The 15,400-nt window shown below is 37.3% G+C and overlaps 1 protein-coding gene across 2 annotated transcripts in view; it reads right to left on the bottom strand.

Annotated features, from left to right (window-relative positions):
- The window catches only part of CCN5 (cellular communication network factor 5), a 213,662-nt gene extending 199,297 nt beyond the window's left edge, over window positions 1–14,365 (bottom strand). Inside the window, exon 1 of one of the 2 annotated variants that reach the window (XM_044090008.1) lies at window positions 13,854–14,365. In XM_044090008.1, the coding sequence (XP_043945943.1) occupies window positions 13,854–13,955 (102 nt within the window). In that variant the 5' untranslated portion in view covers window positions 13,956–14,365. The remainder of the gene's footprint in view (window positions 1–13,853) is intronic. The other variant, XM_044090007.1, reaches the window with a different exon arrangement.
- Window positions 14,366–15,400: the final 1,035 nt, after the last annotated feature.

Raw genomic sequence — 15,400 nt, 5'->3', positions numbered from 1 at the left:
TGTATTCCAAACACTTCTAAATGTTAAAATTCAGTGAGAGATGCTGTTACATGAACCACTGTTGTTCGGCAACCTTCTCCAACATGATCTTTACATAGTTGTAACATCCTGGTATAAATAGGGTGTAACCACTTCATGCAAGAATACATTCAAAGTGAAGGTAGCATATTAAATGAGTAAGTGACCATTTTAACAAAAATGTATAAAGCAAAATCAAAAACTAAATTACAAATTTGTGCAAGGTCTCAGAACTTTTTTTTCTCTTTGCATAAAAGCAAACATAGATAGAATAAATATGCCTTGCAGATAGTAGATATTGAGTGAATGGTTATGCACTATACCTGTAAGAAGGACATAGTTACTTATTACAAATATTCATTTAGACTTGGATAAAGCAACCCGTCCCCCAGGTTAACAATCCACATTTTTCCTGATTTATTAAGTTCTGAATAAATACCGGATTAGCCCCTTTCTGTAGGACCTTGTCGGTGCCTGTAGATGTAAAGATGGACCCCTGGTTGTTTAATCTTTTGTTTATATGAAACATTTGTTTCCCTTTTACATTAAACATCACATATGTTCAGAAATATAGTATTTGAGCATCCTTTTTGTTTTCCTTGTGCAAAAGGCAGAGTAAACACATGTAACCAGATAAATAGCATGGGTACTAGAACAAGTAATTAAACTTGTTAAACCTGTTAAGAGTCATAGTGTTTTTTTGTTTTACCACTGTGCAAAAGGTAGAATTACCACATGGGTGGCAGCCCAATCAGTTTATTCCTAGAAGTGTAGTTTTAGCTGTTAATTTCCAGTGTTTTCCAGCTTATGTTGCCGACAAAATTGTCTTATACCTTTCCTATCCTATAAGAAAACAGACATTGTTTTCAAGTAGAAATTCTTACACAACATGGTTAAACAACAAATGCCCCAATGATTTTCTATTATATTACTGAATTCCTTCTTATTAGAAAAATTCTTCACTGTTTTGTATTCCAGTAAGTCAGTGCACATCAAGTTAATAGCAGTCTCCAGAGCTTTACTGATATTAGTTTCACTGCACTCTCTGAGTTGTCTGTCAGGCCAGTTCATTACCATATTTGCATTAGTCATTCTCATCAAAACAAATTCACCTGAGGCTAATAAATTGTATTTTGGGAACACTTTTAAAGATGTGGGGAATGACAGTGGCAAAATAAAAGTTTGTAGAAGGATTATGGTTTGATGGAAGGAAGCGCGAACACTGAATTGTTGAAAATCACTTTCAGTGAATGGGGGTTGCTGCACTTTTTCCACTGCTGCGTGACCATGGAGTTGGTATGTATAAGTTAGAGGGTTTGGGGGGTCTCCCCACAAAAGCTTGCAATCATGTAAAATGGAAGTGATTTTCAGTGACTCACATTCATGAATCCATGACAGCTGCTGGCTAGTAATAAAGAATTTTTTGAAAAAAGTTTGTCTAAATAAGGTGATGGCAAGGATGTTATCATGTTTTACAATATTTTATTTTATTTTACATTTGTTTACAGGGTATGTCTGAATGGGCAAAGCTCATTTTCATTAGAGGCATGGGAAGAACAGCCTCAAGAAACAACATACAATAAAAATTATAAATTAGACAATGTAGGGACCACCAAGAATGAGTTTTAAAATACAATGCAAAAGTATATACTGCAAAAGGGAATAAACATTATATAACCATCCATTTTAACACATCTTAATAACAAAGAACATTATTATATGCATGAGACATTGTTAATACAAGTATATTTTAGAGAAAAAAAAGTCTAACAGAAATAAGTACAAGAAGGATAGAAATAATAAGTATATCTTTAAGAAAAAGAGATATTAGCAGAGTAAATACAGTATAAATGGGAAGAAGAGAGAAATTTATAGTTACAGTTAAGATTACAATACATAGTCACAGTACATTAGAACTATCATTGGGAAAATGAAACAATAGTCACTTTGGGTATGGAACTGGTGTGATTATTACAAATAGTACTAACTTAAGTAGGAGAAGGGAGGATTATACTGGCCCAGTAGATGGGTAGCCAGCCAGATGGGGTAATGACTTGAAAGTGAGGGAATGAAGTAGAGTTATGATAGAAGACCTGGAGGCAGAACACAGACAGATAGAGAAAGAGAGTAAAGGTATGCAGATGTGAGGCGGGGTGAGTAAAGAACAGGATGAGCCTGAAAAGCTGAAAAAGGTGATGAAGTATGAATTACAGCTTACATGAGAGAAGGAAGGAGCTGTGAGGCTGTGAGACAGGAGAGAGTTATGAGGGTGAAGGAAAGATGATAATGGTAAGGTAGCAGGCAGAGTTGAAGGTATACTTGGATGGCAAATAGTGGGAAAAGTTTATGCGTTTGTTGAAGATGTTAAGCCACGAAACAGAAAAAATATATGCATAACTAGTTAGTTAGATAGGGATATTTGTTGTTTGTTTATTTTTTCATGTAGTGTAAGGTTGATTAGGAGCAGAGCATGTGTTTGTGAAATGCTGCATAAGTTGTAATTTGAAAGATTTTAAGTTTTTAATTGTTTTTAGGGACAGTGGAATGCAATTCCAAATTGCTGAAGTAAGATTTTGATATATTGAGCCACCTGCTGAACTATGTGATTTGGTTATAGTCAGAAGTAGTTTATCTCCTGAGCACAGGTCCCTATTTGAAGACTAGAGCCTGACGATATTAATTAGAGATGTACATGTGTCTGAGCTCTATGTGAGCTTGTATATTTTGAGCAGTTAAGAGTATGTAAGAGATTGTGACAGTTCAAGCCAGTTAAGCTGTATGTGTGATAGGCTGTGCTAAGTTTATAATCCTAGGTTCATAGGAGAATACTAGGCTAATGACCCTAATGGGCATATTTAAGCCTAGCCATGCTTCCTAGTAATATTAGAAAGATATTGATCCCTTAGGTTTGTTGGGGGGAGGGAATACACTTTGGTATGAGTGATTGAGCATTTTTAAGCTTCCTCTCTCTAACAGAAACATAGGTGCCAGACCCAGGGTAAATTTATAATTGGCCATCCACTATTCCAAGTTTTGTTTGCATAAGTGCAGGGAAGAACTTTGCTTCACATGAATAGGAAGCCTATTTCTGCAAAGGGGTAGCCTCTAAGATGCATACCTGTCCCTCCAGCATGCAGTTGAGGTTTGGGTCCCTGGATCAGATGTTTCTGATGCTATTTGTTTTGCAGATTTGCAACAGGTCCATTAAGGCTGAATCAGTGGATGCTTTGTGGGCCAGGCATAGGTTACCGCTCAGCAGCCTGTAAGAGACTGAGTGCAATGACAGACCTTTGAGGTGGCCACATAGGACTTGTTTTCTAATCCATTAATTTTTTTGCTGAAGAACCTCTGTGGATGCCCCATTTGTTGCATATGCCTGGTCAAGTACACGCTGAGGAGAGCATTGTACTTAATGATTGGTCTTATGAGGGCAGAATACAACAGAGCTGTGACATCCTTGCACTTGGATGCCATACTGTTGCTTAAACATTGTGCAACATAGAATGATTTTCTTACTATTGTAGACACATGATGGTCTAAGGCCAACTTGCTATCTACATAAGGCACACAAGTCCCTGACTACTGGGTCTACTTTTAGAGGTGTATTACCAATGAAGTAATTTGCAGGAGGGCTGTCTTGGAGAAAGATACTATTGTACACTTGACATTGAATTTAAGACTGTGACTCCAGCACTAGTTATTAGTCTGTGTTAGGCCTTTTTGGAGGGACTTTGTGTCTTGGGGGATTCTATGATTGCATCTAATTTGCAACTATCTGCAAACTTGGCCAGGTAGAAACCTTTGAGATTAGACATGACTTCAGAGAAGTAGATGTCAAACAGGAGCGACCCCAGGACTAAACCTTGAGGCACTCCTGTAGTGACTAGCCTTTTTGTGGAGGTGCACTCTCCTATCCTAACTCCTTGGATCATGTCTGTGAGCCAGATGGCTATCCTGCGGGTGTCATGGGGTTAATACTTAATTCAGTGAGTTTGTTTACAATGCCTGAGTGGGGTATTGTCTGGAATGCTTTAGCCAGGCTGAGGTAGGCAGTCTGCACTGTCTTACCCTTATCTATTTCTTTGGTGACTTTCTTAAGGAAGTCCACCAGGATGAGTAGACATGACCTGCCCAGGATGAAAACAAACTGAGTTGCATCTAGTGGCTGTAGGCTTCCTATGTCATCATGTAACATATCCATAATCATTCTTTCCGTGGCTTTACATATTAAACCACTCAGGATTGTGGGTCAATAGTTCATTGGGTCTGTGGATGGCCTGTCCTCGTGCAGTGGGATAACTGTTGCAATCCTCCATTCATTCAGCATAAAGCCTGTTTGTATCCTGTGGTTAAACAATGATTCTTGTGGACCCGATAGTTCATGTTTCATGCTATTGAGAAGGCATCCCAGGATATTGTCCGTGTCCACTGATGTAGTGTTCTTGTCCTGGAAGAGTGCCTTGAGAACCTATTCTCTAGAGATAGCTGAATGAGTTATCGTCATGGATATTTCCTGAAGGGTGTTGGGGGGTAACATTGGAGTTAAATTTGTTTACCAGTAGAATTGCTATGCCTTCCAGATCAATACAGGTGGCTCCATTTACAATTAATTCAATACACTGTTGTGTATTGCCTTTGAGGTTGCTATAAAAAGCTTTGTGATTGTCCTTGATGTGGGATGCCATTTATACATCAAATTTGGCTTTGATAGACTTGATAAACCCCCTAAGTTACTTGTTTAGATTGATGAGGGACTTTTTTTTACCTTGTTGGGCATAGCACTTTCTAGTTTTTGCCATGATTTTCTACCTTTTGTTGTATAACCTATTGATTTTTTTGTATACCACTAGGATAGTATTTTTTTTTAGTTAGTCTTGCATTTGCTACAGGTGGGTACAACTGTTTCTATCCTGGGTGATGCAATATGAATATACAGGATTTCCCTGAACAATTCTGCATAGGAAGATTTGAGAGAGCTTGGAATTTTGTCATGAGATCACTTAATAGTAGGAATCTTGCCTTAGAATAATTCATAAAAGGTCCAGGTCTATGCAGGTTTTGTGTTTTATTTTTATTTCAAAGGAACCAGCTTTATGGCCTGACCTGATCAGTGAGGACAATACATTAGGGATGGTGAAATATTCTCCCATGCTTGTGAGGACCAATTCAAAAATATTTGACCCCTGGTGGGTGTATGGGCTAGCTGGTCCAGGGTATTTGCATTTACAAAGTCCAGGAATCTCTGGGCATGCATATTAGAGGCCTGTATAATTACTGGACTTTAATGGGGTAATTAAAGTCATCAATGAATATGATGTTGGGTTGAACAGGGAGTGTCTTCACTATGCTGAAGAATCTGTTATGGGTTTCCTGGGTTTTGGAGGGGTACCTATAGCTTGCAAGGATATGATATTGGACATTTTCTATGGTAATTTTAAGTTGGAGAAACTCAAGTGCATCATACTTATTGACCGACCTTGAGGTGTGCATGTTTTTGATACAAACTGAGACACGTCCACCTTTTGTCCATTCCGGTGCAATAGGTAGTCTAAATGTGTGGAAGGCATTGTAGCCCTGCACTGCTGGGGTGCTTGCCCTGGCTTTAAACCAAGTCTCATTAACTTCACAAATGTCTACATTTTTCAGGGTAAGGAGAGCCTGCAGATAGTGGAGTTTCTCGTTTTGAGTAGTAAAACCTTTAGATATTCTGGTTTTACTATGTCAGAAGGTGTATCAGATTATCAATGCTTAAAAAAAGGCTCCTTAGAGAGTACATGGTTTTAGCCAATAAACAATAGCCTAAAGGGTACAAGTGTAGGCCATTCCTGGCAAAGCAGCATGGTCTGTAAACCATATCCTCCCAGGCTAACAAATATTGTACCCCCTTTGAATCACTAAGCCATTTGTTAAGTCAGTTATCTTCAGTGGCATCATCCTTGGAGAAGGTAGAATGTTGCTCAATGATTGTCTCATACTAGTACAAGAGCTCCATCATGTGTCTCTTCATATAGTCCAGGGAGGAAAGTCTTATGCTATTTACACCCATGTGGACTATATCTGAGTCATACTGATACTGATGGCTCAACGACCCAGTCCTATATCAGCAAAATATTGGGTTATGTGGTTGTTTGCCTTATTGGCTTAGAGGCTGTGATGCTGTGAGATGTGCCTATATGTATCATGGGGGAGTTGTTTTGTTAGAGTGCTTTTGAGGGTGCTGAAGGTATTTATTGTGGGTGCAACATCTGGGAGGCTTTTGGGGTTTTGAAAGATTGTATTTTAAGAGCCTCAGCATATGTGGGTCTATGTGGTTGGTACAAATTATGAGTGGTAGGTTTAATGTGTGTGTTTCTGACAACCTCTTTTGTTTTATAAGTGCTTGTATGTGACAGACTTGCCTCCAGTCACATTGTGTAATTATCTCGTACTTGCCATATCAGCTTGTTTAAGAATTAGGTGGTTGTCAGTAAACATGAGGTAATTGTTACATTACCTTGGAACACCTATATCCACCAAATTGGTTGCAGAGATTGTAGGAAGGTTCATATCCATATGCTTATTGCATAATCACTAGGGGATGGTACCTGAGAGGTCTGTGATTGGTTAGCTTGGCTGCTGTATGAGTAAAGACTTCTGTCAAGAATATCTAAGACTAAACTCATGGGTCAGTGATTCTCAGTGTGCAAAATATTTGTTTTATGTGCAATTAAGACTGGGGGGAGTTTTGAGAAGTAGATTTGTAGGAAACATGTCAGTGCTACGTGCCTTGCATTTATACACTGCCACTGTGCAATGAGGAGTGCTGCGACTTTATACAAACAGAAAAATGAGTAAACAAACAGATGCCCCCCCCCCCCCAGCCAATCATGAAATTACACTTAGGGCCCTCTAAAGTGATTCCCAAATTCAGAATGACATCAGGCTTTTCCATATGTAGAGTCCAATAATGATGATTTGCAGCAAATTGTGCAGCTTTGCAGCTTTGTTAAAGTGTCGTTAGAGTTTAGCTTTCAGGTAATTTTAAAGGTTGGGGAATATGGAAGAGGCATGTAGGAGAGGTGGATGTAGATGAGCTGCAGTTATGTTTTTCTAGATGTGTTGGTAAGGTGAGACTTTATTCTATAAAGGGAATCTATTTTGGTGTTTTTTTGTTGGTTATGGTATATTTTGATCTAATTTATTTTGATTATTTATGGTTATCCCTAGTAGCTTGGAATGTCGTATAATTTCTATTTTTTGTGTTATCAGCTGCTGCTATTGTGAAGAGTGTATTTTGCTATAAGAGTTGTTTAGGACTAAAGATGATAACCGTAATATTCTTAGGGTTTAGTGGGTGTTGAGAGTTCTTTCAAGCCAGAATTGGAGGGAAGAGAAGAATATTTCATCTAGTTCTGGAAGAATGGAACGCTTTTTGGCAGAGCAGATAAGAGATGAATCATCTGTATACTGAACTATATTGTTATGTTTGGCAACTCTGTGATGATCATTGATGAATAAATTGAAAAATAAGGAACCATATATTAATCCTTGGGAAATGCCTACTGCTTGTAGTAGAAAGGAACAAACTTCATTATGTCATTTTACTGCCTGCTCTGTACTTGATACTTTGCTATGAAACCACTGAAGAGAGAACTCAGCCAAACCTAGTGAAGACAGTTTATGTCATAGTTTTTGGTAAAAGTAGCAAATGCCTCGGATAGGTCAAGGAAGAGCGTTATCAAAAGGTCGCCTAAATGGTCATCAGTGTTAACAAAGCTAAGAATGGCAGTAGTGGTGCTATATTTGGGTCAAAAGACAGCTTTGTTTGTAAGAAAAGATTGTTTTCAGTGACTGCATCAGAAACTGTGTGTGAATGAACTTCTACTGAATTATGACTGGGGAGAAAGCATTGCTGTAGACCTGTAGTTGGAGAGCTATGTGGATATTTCACCATTGTATAATGCTAAAATGAAGGACTTTTTTCCACAGACCTGGGACATAGTTTTCTGTGATGGATCAATTTACAAGAAGAGAAACTAGGTAAGCTAGAACCTTACAGATAAAAGAAAGACCATCCAACGCAACCAAATAAAAAATATATAAAACATTTACTGCAATAAGTAATTTCATGCCATACAAGGTGCTTCTTTAGACCATTCAAAAAAAAAAACAAAAACAAAAACAAAAATGAAGTACATATATAACACCAGCAAGCCCATCATTAATGAAACTGATCATGTGACCTAAGCACCAGTTTTAAAGGGACAGTATCATTGAGTCCTGAACCTCTATCAGCTCACAATACTAAAAAACATTTTAACTCTCCACACTCCGTCTTATTAAAATAGTCACCTACCCTCAAGCCAAACTGTAACAACTGTAAATCTAAAAATGTAAATCTATGTTTAGCATCAAAACACTTTATGTGTTTCTCCTAGGATATTAGCAGCATTTGGTGGGAGACCTGAGGCATTACATTGTTTTATTAAAACATCTAGAAATGGAATTGTACGTCTACCAAATATCTCACTAAATTTCAAGTCTCAGTTATTTTCATTCAGGTAATCAACAAAATAATTAAGGTCATGTGAACTGGAAGTCTAAATAAGCTAGCAGTCATCAAGGAACCTCTGTCACATGTTTATGGTTTCCATAAATACATTGTAGGTTGGGTTGTAGATCATTATATCTCCAAAGTATGCCATAAAAAGGTTTGCATATATATGGGGATAAAGGAGCCCCCATAGTTCTACCACTAAGCTGAAAAAGCATTGGCTGTTAAAATAAAAATAAATGTTAGGATATATTCCATGAGATGTAGCAAAATGTATTGAATTCAAGCAGATAAATGTTAGCTGTTTCTAACCATATTCTTGGACTCATAAATAAGCCCAGTGGGAAATACTGGTATATAGAGAATTGACATCTAAGGTACAAAGGTACCAGTTGGGTTCGAACAGCACTTCTTCAATTACTTGTAAGAAATGAGAAGTATCTTTTAAGCAAGACCTGACTAATAACAAATGTGTGACTTTTGTAGCCAAGATGTCAGATGGTGTTTCAGTTAAGGAAGCATTACCTCATACTGTGGATCTCCCTGGGGGTTTGTGTGCATCCTTGTGTAGCTTAGCAAGTATATAATATGACTGAACCCATGGATTGTCCACCATTATACCATGACCCCCCATTAATATTCCAAAACATGCATGCTAATTGGCCAGCGTGCACGTTGTAAATCGACTTATACTAATGGAAAAAGGTCCGGTCGCCCGGACTTTTTCCAATAGTATAAGTCTCTTTTAAAACACTGTCTCGCTATGTTAAAAGAGTTTAACATAGCGACATAGGTTTAAAAAAAACAACGGAGATCTCCGTTGCTTTTTTTAAAGCTGTCTCTCTATGTTAAACTCCTTTAACATAGCGACACAGTGTGTAAAAAGCAACAGAGATCTTGCTTTCTCCGTTGCTTTTTTTTAAAACCTGTCTCGCTATGTTAAATGGGTTTAACATAGCGAGACAGCTTTAAAATAAGCAACGGAGATCTCCGTTGCTTATTTTAAAGCTGTCTCGCTATGTTAAACCCATTTAACATAGCGAGACAGGTTTAAAAAAGCAATGGAGAAAGCAAGATCTCCGTTGCTTTTACTGTTCGCTATGTTAAATGGGTTTAACATAGCGAGACAGCTTTAAAATAAGCAACAGAGATGTCTGTTGTTTATTTTAAAGCTGTCTCGCTATGTTAAACCCATTTAACATAGCAAAACAGTAAAATGCAACAGAGATCTTGCTTTCTCCGTTGCTTTTGGCCTCAGCTCTGATGTACTGCGTAGGCATGCGCAGTACATCAGCACTGCCGCGGATACCAGCCAGCTGCGGAAGGGCAGGAAAGAGGCATTATACAATGCCATTATTTAAGAAAAGTAATTATTTCTTTTCTTAAATAATGTCATAGTATAATAGCAATAACCCACTTCTGGGTGTGGGCAATGCGGGATTTACCCACGGTTATCTTTGTTTGGTCCCTCGGGCTTCGCCCTTGGGACCAAACCATGCCAACCGTGGGTAAATCCCGCATTACCCACACCCAGGCGTGGGTTATTGCTATATTAATTCACTGCACAGGTTTTTTTTGGTAATGCTACCTTCATCCAAAGTCTAATTTAAAAATAAATCAATTTCATGTTTAAACATCCATGTAAGGTCTACTACCAAGTGATTGTAAAAATAAACATCATTAATTTGTCTCATAGGCTCAGCCATATAATCTTGTTGTTTCCAAAAAACTAATGCTCCACCTTTATTAGCTAGCAGGGTTACTATCTTTTTGTTTTTAAAACTTCCCTTTCAAATTTTATCAAAATTGTCAGTATCAAATTTCAACATATCTGTACCATGAAAATGCAAATCCCTCATACCATCCTTTTCCAATGATGATACAGTAGTGTTGGGGAGGAGGTGAAAGTAGAAAGTTTGTATTTTTGTATATCTTAAGTACAGAAAAGCATACTAGTGTTTTAGAAAGAACAACATAATCTTTAAATTTTGGCAACAGGCTTTTAAATAAGATCCTTTATGTTTTTATTTTTCACAGTTTTTTAAAATGGTGATTTACTTAATAAATACGCTGCTGCCACTTTAAATGTGTTGTTGGGTGACTGTGGTGAACTGGTTACACACTAATTATACTAGGATGTTACAACTATGTGTAGGTCATACTAACGAAGGTAAAAGGCTGAAACTCCTTCATGTAACAGTGTTTCTCGCTGAAATGTGACATTTTGAAATGCAGGAATACAATAAAGAGACTTTTTACTTCAGTAATGAAAATGGATGGTGTAGTTTCTTTTGATTTGGATTTATAGATTCATAGGATATTGATCTCTGAGGATTTTAAGAAGCCTAGCATTACATTCCCATGGTAGATTTTAGCCCATACATTTTGCATACAAATAACCCAAAGATGGCCATGCAAGGATATGATGGGACATTTAAATGTTTCCCCCTATCCATGAGGGACAGGAATGCTAAACTACACTGAATTTGTTGCTGCCCATCCATTCATCCAAATTACATTTCAATGGAGTAAGAGAAGAAATTTATGTTGCACAGAAGACAGTTCCATAGAAGCACTATTCTCTGTGATACAGTCATAGCCTTCCAACATATTCTGTTTGTTTTGCAAAAGAGCTTGAGATTCTTGTAGCAGGGGTTAATGATACAAATAGATTTGAGAATGTGTAATAGACCTGACCGAACAGGGTCTGCTGAAGCTCTATATGCAATGCAGAGGTCATTTCTTAGTAGCCTATATGATACAATAAAGAGGGGCAAGGCTTTGAGACAGTCTGAATAGTTTTTATGATTTAGGCCCTTGATTTTTTTTAGTGAGAAAGCATTTCAGTTGTGACAAGTATTTGGGTAGGTACATGCAGAACGGGGCGTTATACTTATTGATTGGCCTAACGAGTGCTAAGTACAGTGGATCTGGATGTAATATATTTAGATATAAGCTGTGCAATGAAAAGGGACTTCTTACAGCATTGATACATGGTGATCAATGGACAGCTCACTGTTAATATAGGTTCTCAGATTCCTCACTATGGAGTTATGATAGCTACAAGGATAGTCATGCTTGCTGAAGGATCCAATTGCACCCTTCTTGGCATTTAGTTTTAGTCCATTATTCAAGATGATACAGATACCACTATATAAGGTCTGCAATAGAAACATCTTCCATTCCAGTCCAATTGGAAGTGTTAGTATGAGTTTTAATGTTCAAGGTGATATTTGACTCTAAACGTTCTATCTAATAAATGAAAGATAAGCTTCACTGTCCAAGAAGTAATCCCATTTCAATTTTTAATACATACTGTACTGCAGTTGTTATGTATAAAGTATATCGGAGTGTGAAAAATACAGTAGGCCTTTGTGAGCTAACATAAGACTCTCAACAGTGGAAGTCTCTTCTGCTATATTTAAACCAGAAGTGTCAATTGAAGTTAGTTATTGTGACTGTTTGTAGTTATCATGAGATTGTCTGAATCCTGTGTGTAGTTATTGTGACTGCATACCAATATCATGACAGTGCCAGAATCACTTTTACTAAAAATAATCACATCATGCTTAAATGAGACTGAACTAAAATTAATCTGAATCACAATGCCATAGAATTGCTATTAACATCACCAAACATTTACACATCATTGTGTTTACACTGGACATGTCCCACTGTACTCTGCTGTAGTGAGGGCCTTGATGTCATACTCCTCAGATTGTGCAACGCAAGCATAAAACTCACTCTGGTGACAGTCCAAGTTCTAGTGTACTAAAATGTTGACAACATAAGAAACACCCTTTCTTTTATGATGTCTTGTGCACTAATAACATGTCATACAATCTATTGTAGAGCTCCTGCCTGAATCTTGAAGGCAGTAATTGGGACTATATACTGGTATCATCACAGTATCTGTACTAACAAAGATAATAGATGGTAGACAAGGAGACGTGATGAGACTGCTGGGCACAGAGAATGTTAACAAGTACATTTTTACTTGCCAAACAAAGGCTAATGAATTTTCTTTGGCATTATTTGGTACATTAATCTTTACACAACTTCATAAATAGCTAGATGAATGGGAGGGGTGACACTGTCTGAGACTACTTTGCAGAGGTATCGTGTTATGCACTACATAACACATTGAGAAAGCAGAGAAGTCATGTAATAGACTCTAGAGTAAGTGTAAACAAAACCTCAGGTGTTTGAATCAACCTATAAAAGCATTGATTCACATCTACCAGCTCCTTTAAGTCCCAACAATGTACTATGTTTTTAAATGAATTATAAGCAGCAGTGATGTTTTTCTTTACTGCTCAGAAAATAATAAAGCAGAAGTGGGGAAAATATTAAAATGGATGTAAGTCCTGTTTTTTATAACATTTGTACTGGTGATCAGTATGCTCACAGCTGTAGCTGGCTCACCTACTGCCTGGTTCTAGTTCCTGACCCCCACCCCCTCAGAAGAGCCAATCAGCTTTGTAGAATAGCCAAATCCAATAGATACGGACAGCAGTAGCAGAGTAATATTTTAAAATTGCCCCTAATTTTGGAACTTTGTCACCCCATTATTTTTGACTTTGTCCAGAATTCTTGAGCAAACAAGTTGAACGTTATTGTGCAAAGAACATAGTTACAGGGGCTTCCTGAATTATTTTTTAAATTAAACTGTTAGTGTCTTTCCTGTACAGCATTATAGTGTTTTACACAAAGGCAAGAATTTCTTTTCAGTCATGCATGCAAATAACATTTACAGAATTCGTACATATGACACTCTTGAAATACGTTTATGTCATCATTGAAGGTGCATGTCCTTAACATGTTACTGCAGAAAAACATTGTCAAGCTGCAGTATCAGAAAATGTCCAGCAGAGGAAGCAATAGTGCAACATTTGTAGCTATATAGCATCTTAGTTGTTTTCTAAAGATTCAAGCAAAGCACAGGAATGAATGTGCCTATGTTAAATTAGAAATAATTATTACTAAGATTCATGAGGAAAGATAAATGTATGAATCTTTTTTGGTTACTTCAGGATTACTTTCAGTTCAGTAGTTTGATTTAGTCTCTGGAACTGATAATCATTGTATCATGGGCAGTGGAAATAAATCAGTAAAGCATGCATAAAACTTTAAAACTTACAAAAGCAGGACACAGCATGGGAAGAATGCTGCAATTTAACATCTGTGCTACATAAAGGTTTGAAAATTATGCCCTGCAATAATTTACAAGAAAAGAAAACTGCCTTGATGACTAACCCAGTGCCCTCTTTCCAAACAATTTCATGAAAAAATGTATATTTACCTCAGGCAGGATACACAAAAAGCAGAGATAAGGAATCACTTGGTTTTCAGGCTTCATTTTCCTTTTTTTGTAGTGATTTATGAGATAGCAGTGTCCCAGCATACGAGATTTCAGAGAGCAAGTGTAGTTACAGTTTGCAAACTCTGAATGAGAGCCTGGGGCTGTTTATAATGTCAGTGCTCTGATGTCATTCACAGATTGCCGTACAAACATGAATTCGCTGGAAAAGGATCAAGATTTTTCTGATTCCACATTCCAGCTGACAGTTCCACTTACCTAAAGGTGAGAGAGTATGTTGATTCTGTAGAAATGCTGAAGGGAAAATATTTTCAGTTACCACAGGCCTGGCAGATAGGTGGTCAGGAAACAGTAGTGTATTGTACCTGGAACAACATTAATCTTTTGTAAAAACTGTGGTATCCAAAGCTGGAAAATTTTGTAATACCATTTTCTGTAGCCTTGTCAAGGAGCCTGCTATGGCAAACGCAGCCAGTATCTATTATCTATATGAAATCAAGCCTACCACCACACAACTTCTAACACTGGTCATAGGTTAATGTCACTGAAGTATTCACTAAACAACTTTTGTGGGATTGTAAAAGTGAAAGCTACTGTTTCTCAGACAGATTCAAGTAACTTTAGCTAGACATACTTGAAAGGAAATTAGCATAGGACCAATCTGCTGTCTATTATAATGCACGGTGTGCATTCTGTGTGCAAGCCTTTTTTTAAATACTGATTCACTTTTATACTTTTTTCCTAGCCTTACTCTTCTGTTTTGTTTAATAACTTGGTGCTTTTTGCAGTGCTGTGCATGAAAGAATCATTTAGAATTGGTGTCTTGAAGCTAATAATGCCCTTGATTACCTTTCATGTTGTTATCCGACTGCTATTCTTGTGTTACTGGGCAGACCTCTCAACTGTCCCTGATTTTCAGGGACGTCCCTGATTCTAACTCAAATTTTAGCTCTGTCCCGCTTAATCCCTCCTAAAACTGATGACTTTTGGAGGAAAGTTGGTGAATTAAACTTAATGAATAATGGCAATAATTAAGAGTTGTAGATTTCTTTTACCTCACAAATGTACATTAATTCATATGTTATGATTCTGTGAATGTCTCAAGTTAATAGCACAAATATTTTAAAATTGTCCCTGATTGTCCCTGATTGTTTCTGGCTTTGTCCCTGATTCTGTTGACATTTATCCATAATTGGTTGAGAGATATGCTGTGCTTACTGAATGGTAATATATGAACAAGTTATTACTGTAGATATACTCACTAGGGCAAAAGCTGTTATAAAGGCATTTAGATATATTGCTTTTACTGGGGCTAAACTGAACATGGCAAACCTATGAGGAAGCTGTCATTTCTTCACATTGATATCACTTATTATAAATCACTGAATTTTCTGCTTTAGATATATTTTCTTGGGCAAAACTCTTTGCATCCATTTCTAATATGCTGCCTTAGGAAATGCTCATATTTAGGTCAAAGGTTATGTTACAAGTGTTCACTGGCACAAATGAACTGGTGCATTCAGAACCAC

This window comes from Protopterus annectens, chromosome 12.part0, assembly GCF_019279795.1.
Source record: "Protopterus annectens isolate FY-2018-M chromosome 12.part0, PAN1.0, whole genome shotgun sequence".
Taxonomy (NCBI): Eukaryota; Metazoa; Chordata; order Ceratodontiformes; family Protopteridae; genus Protopterus; species Protopterus annectens.
Note: the sequence above shows the minus strand (reverse complement) of the source record. Positions and strands in the feature narration are given on the sequence as shown.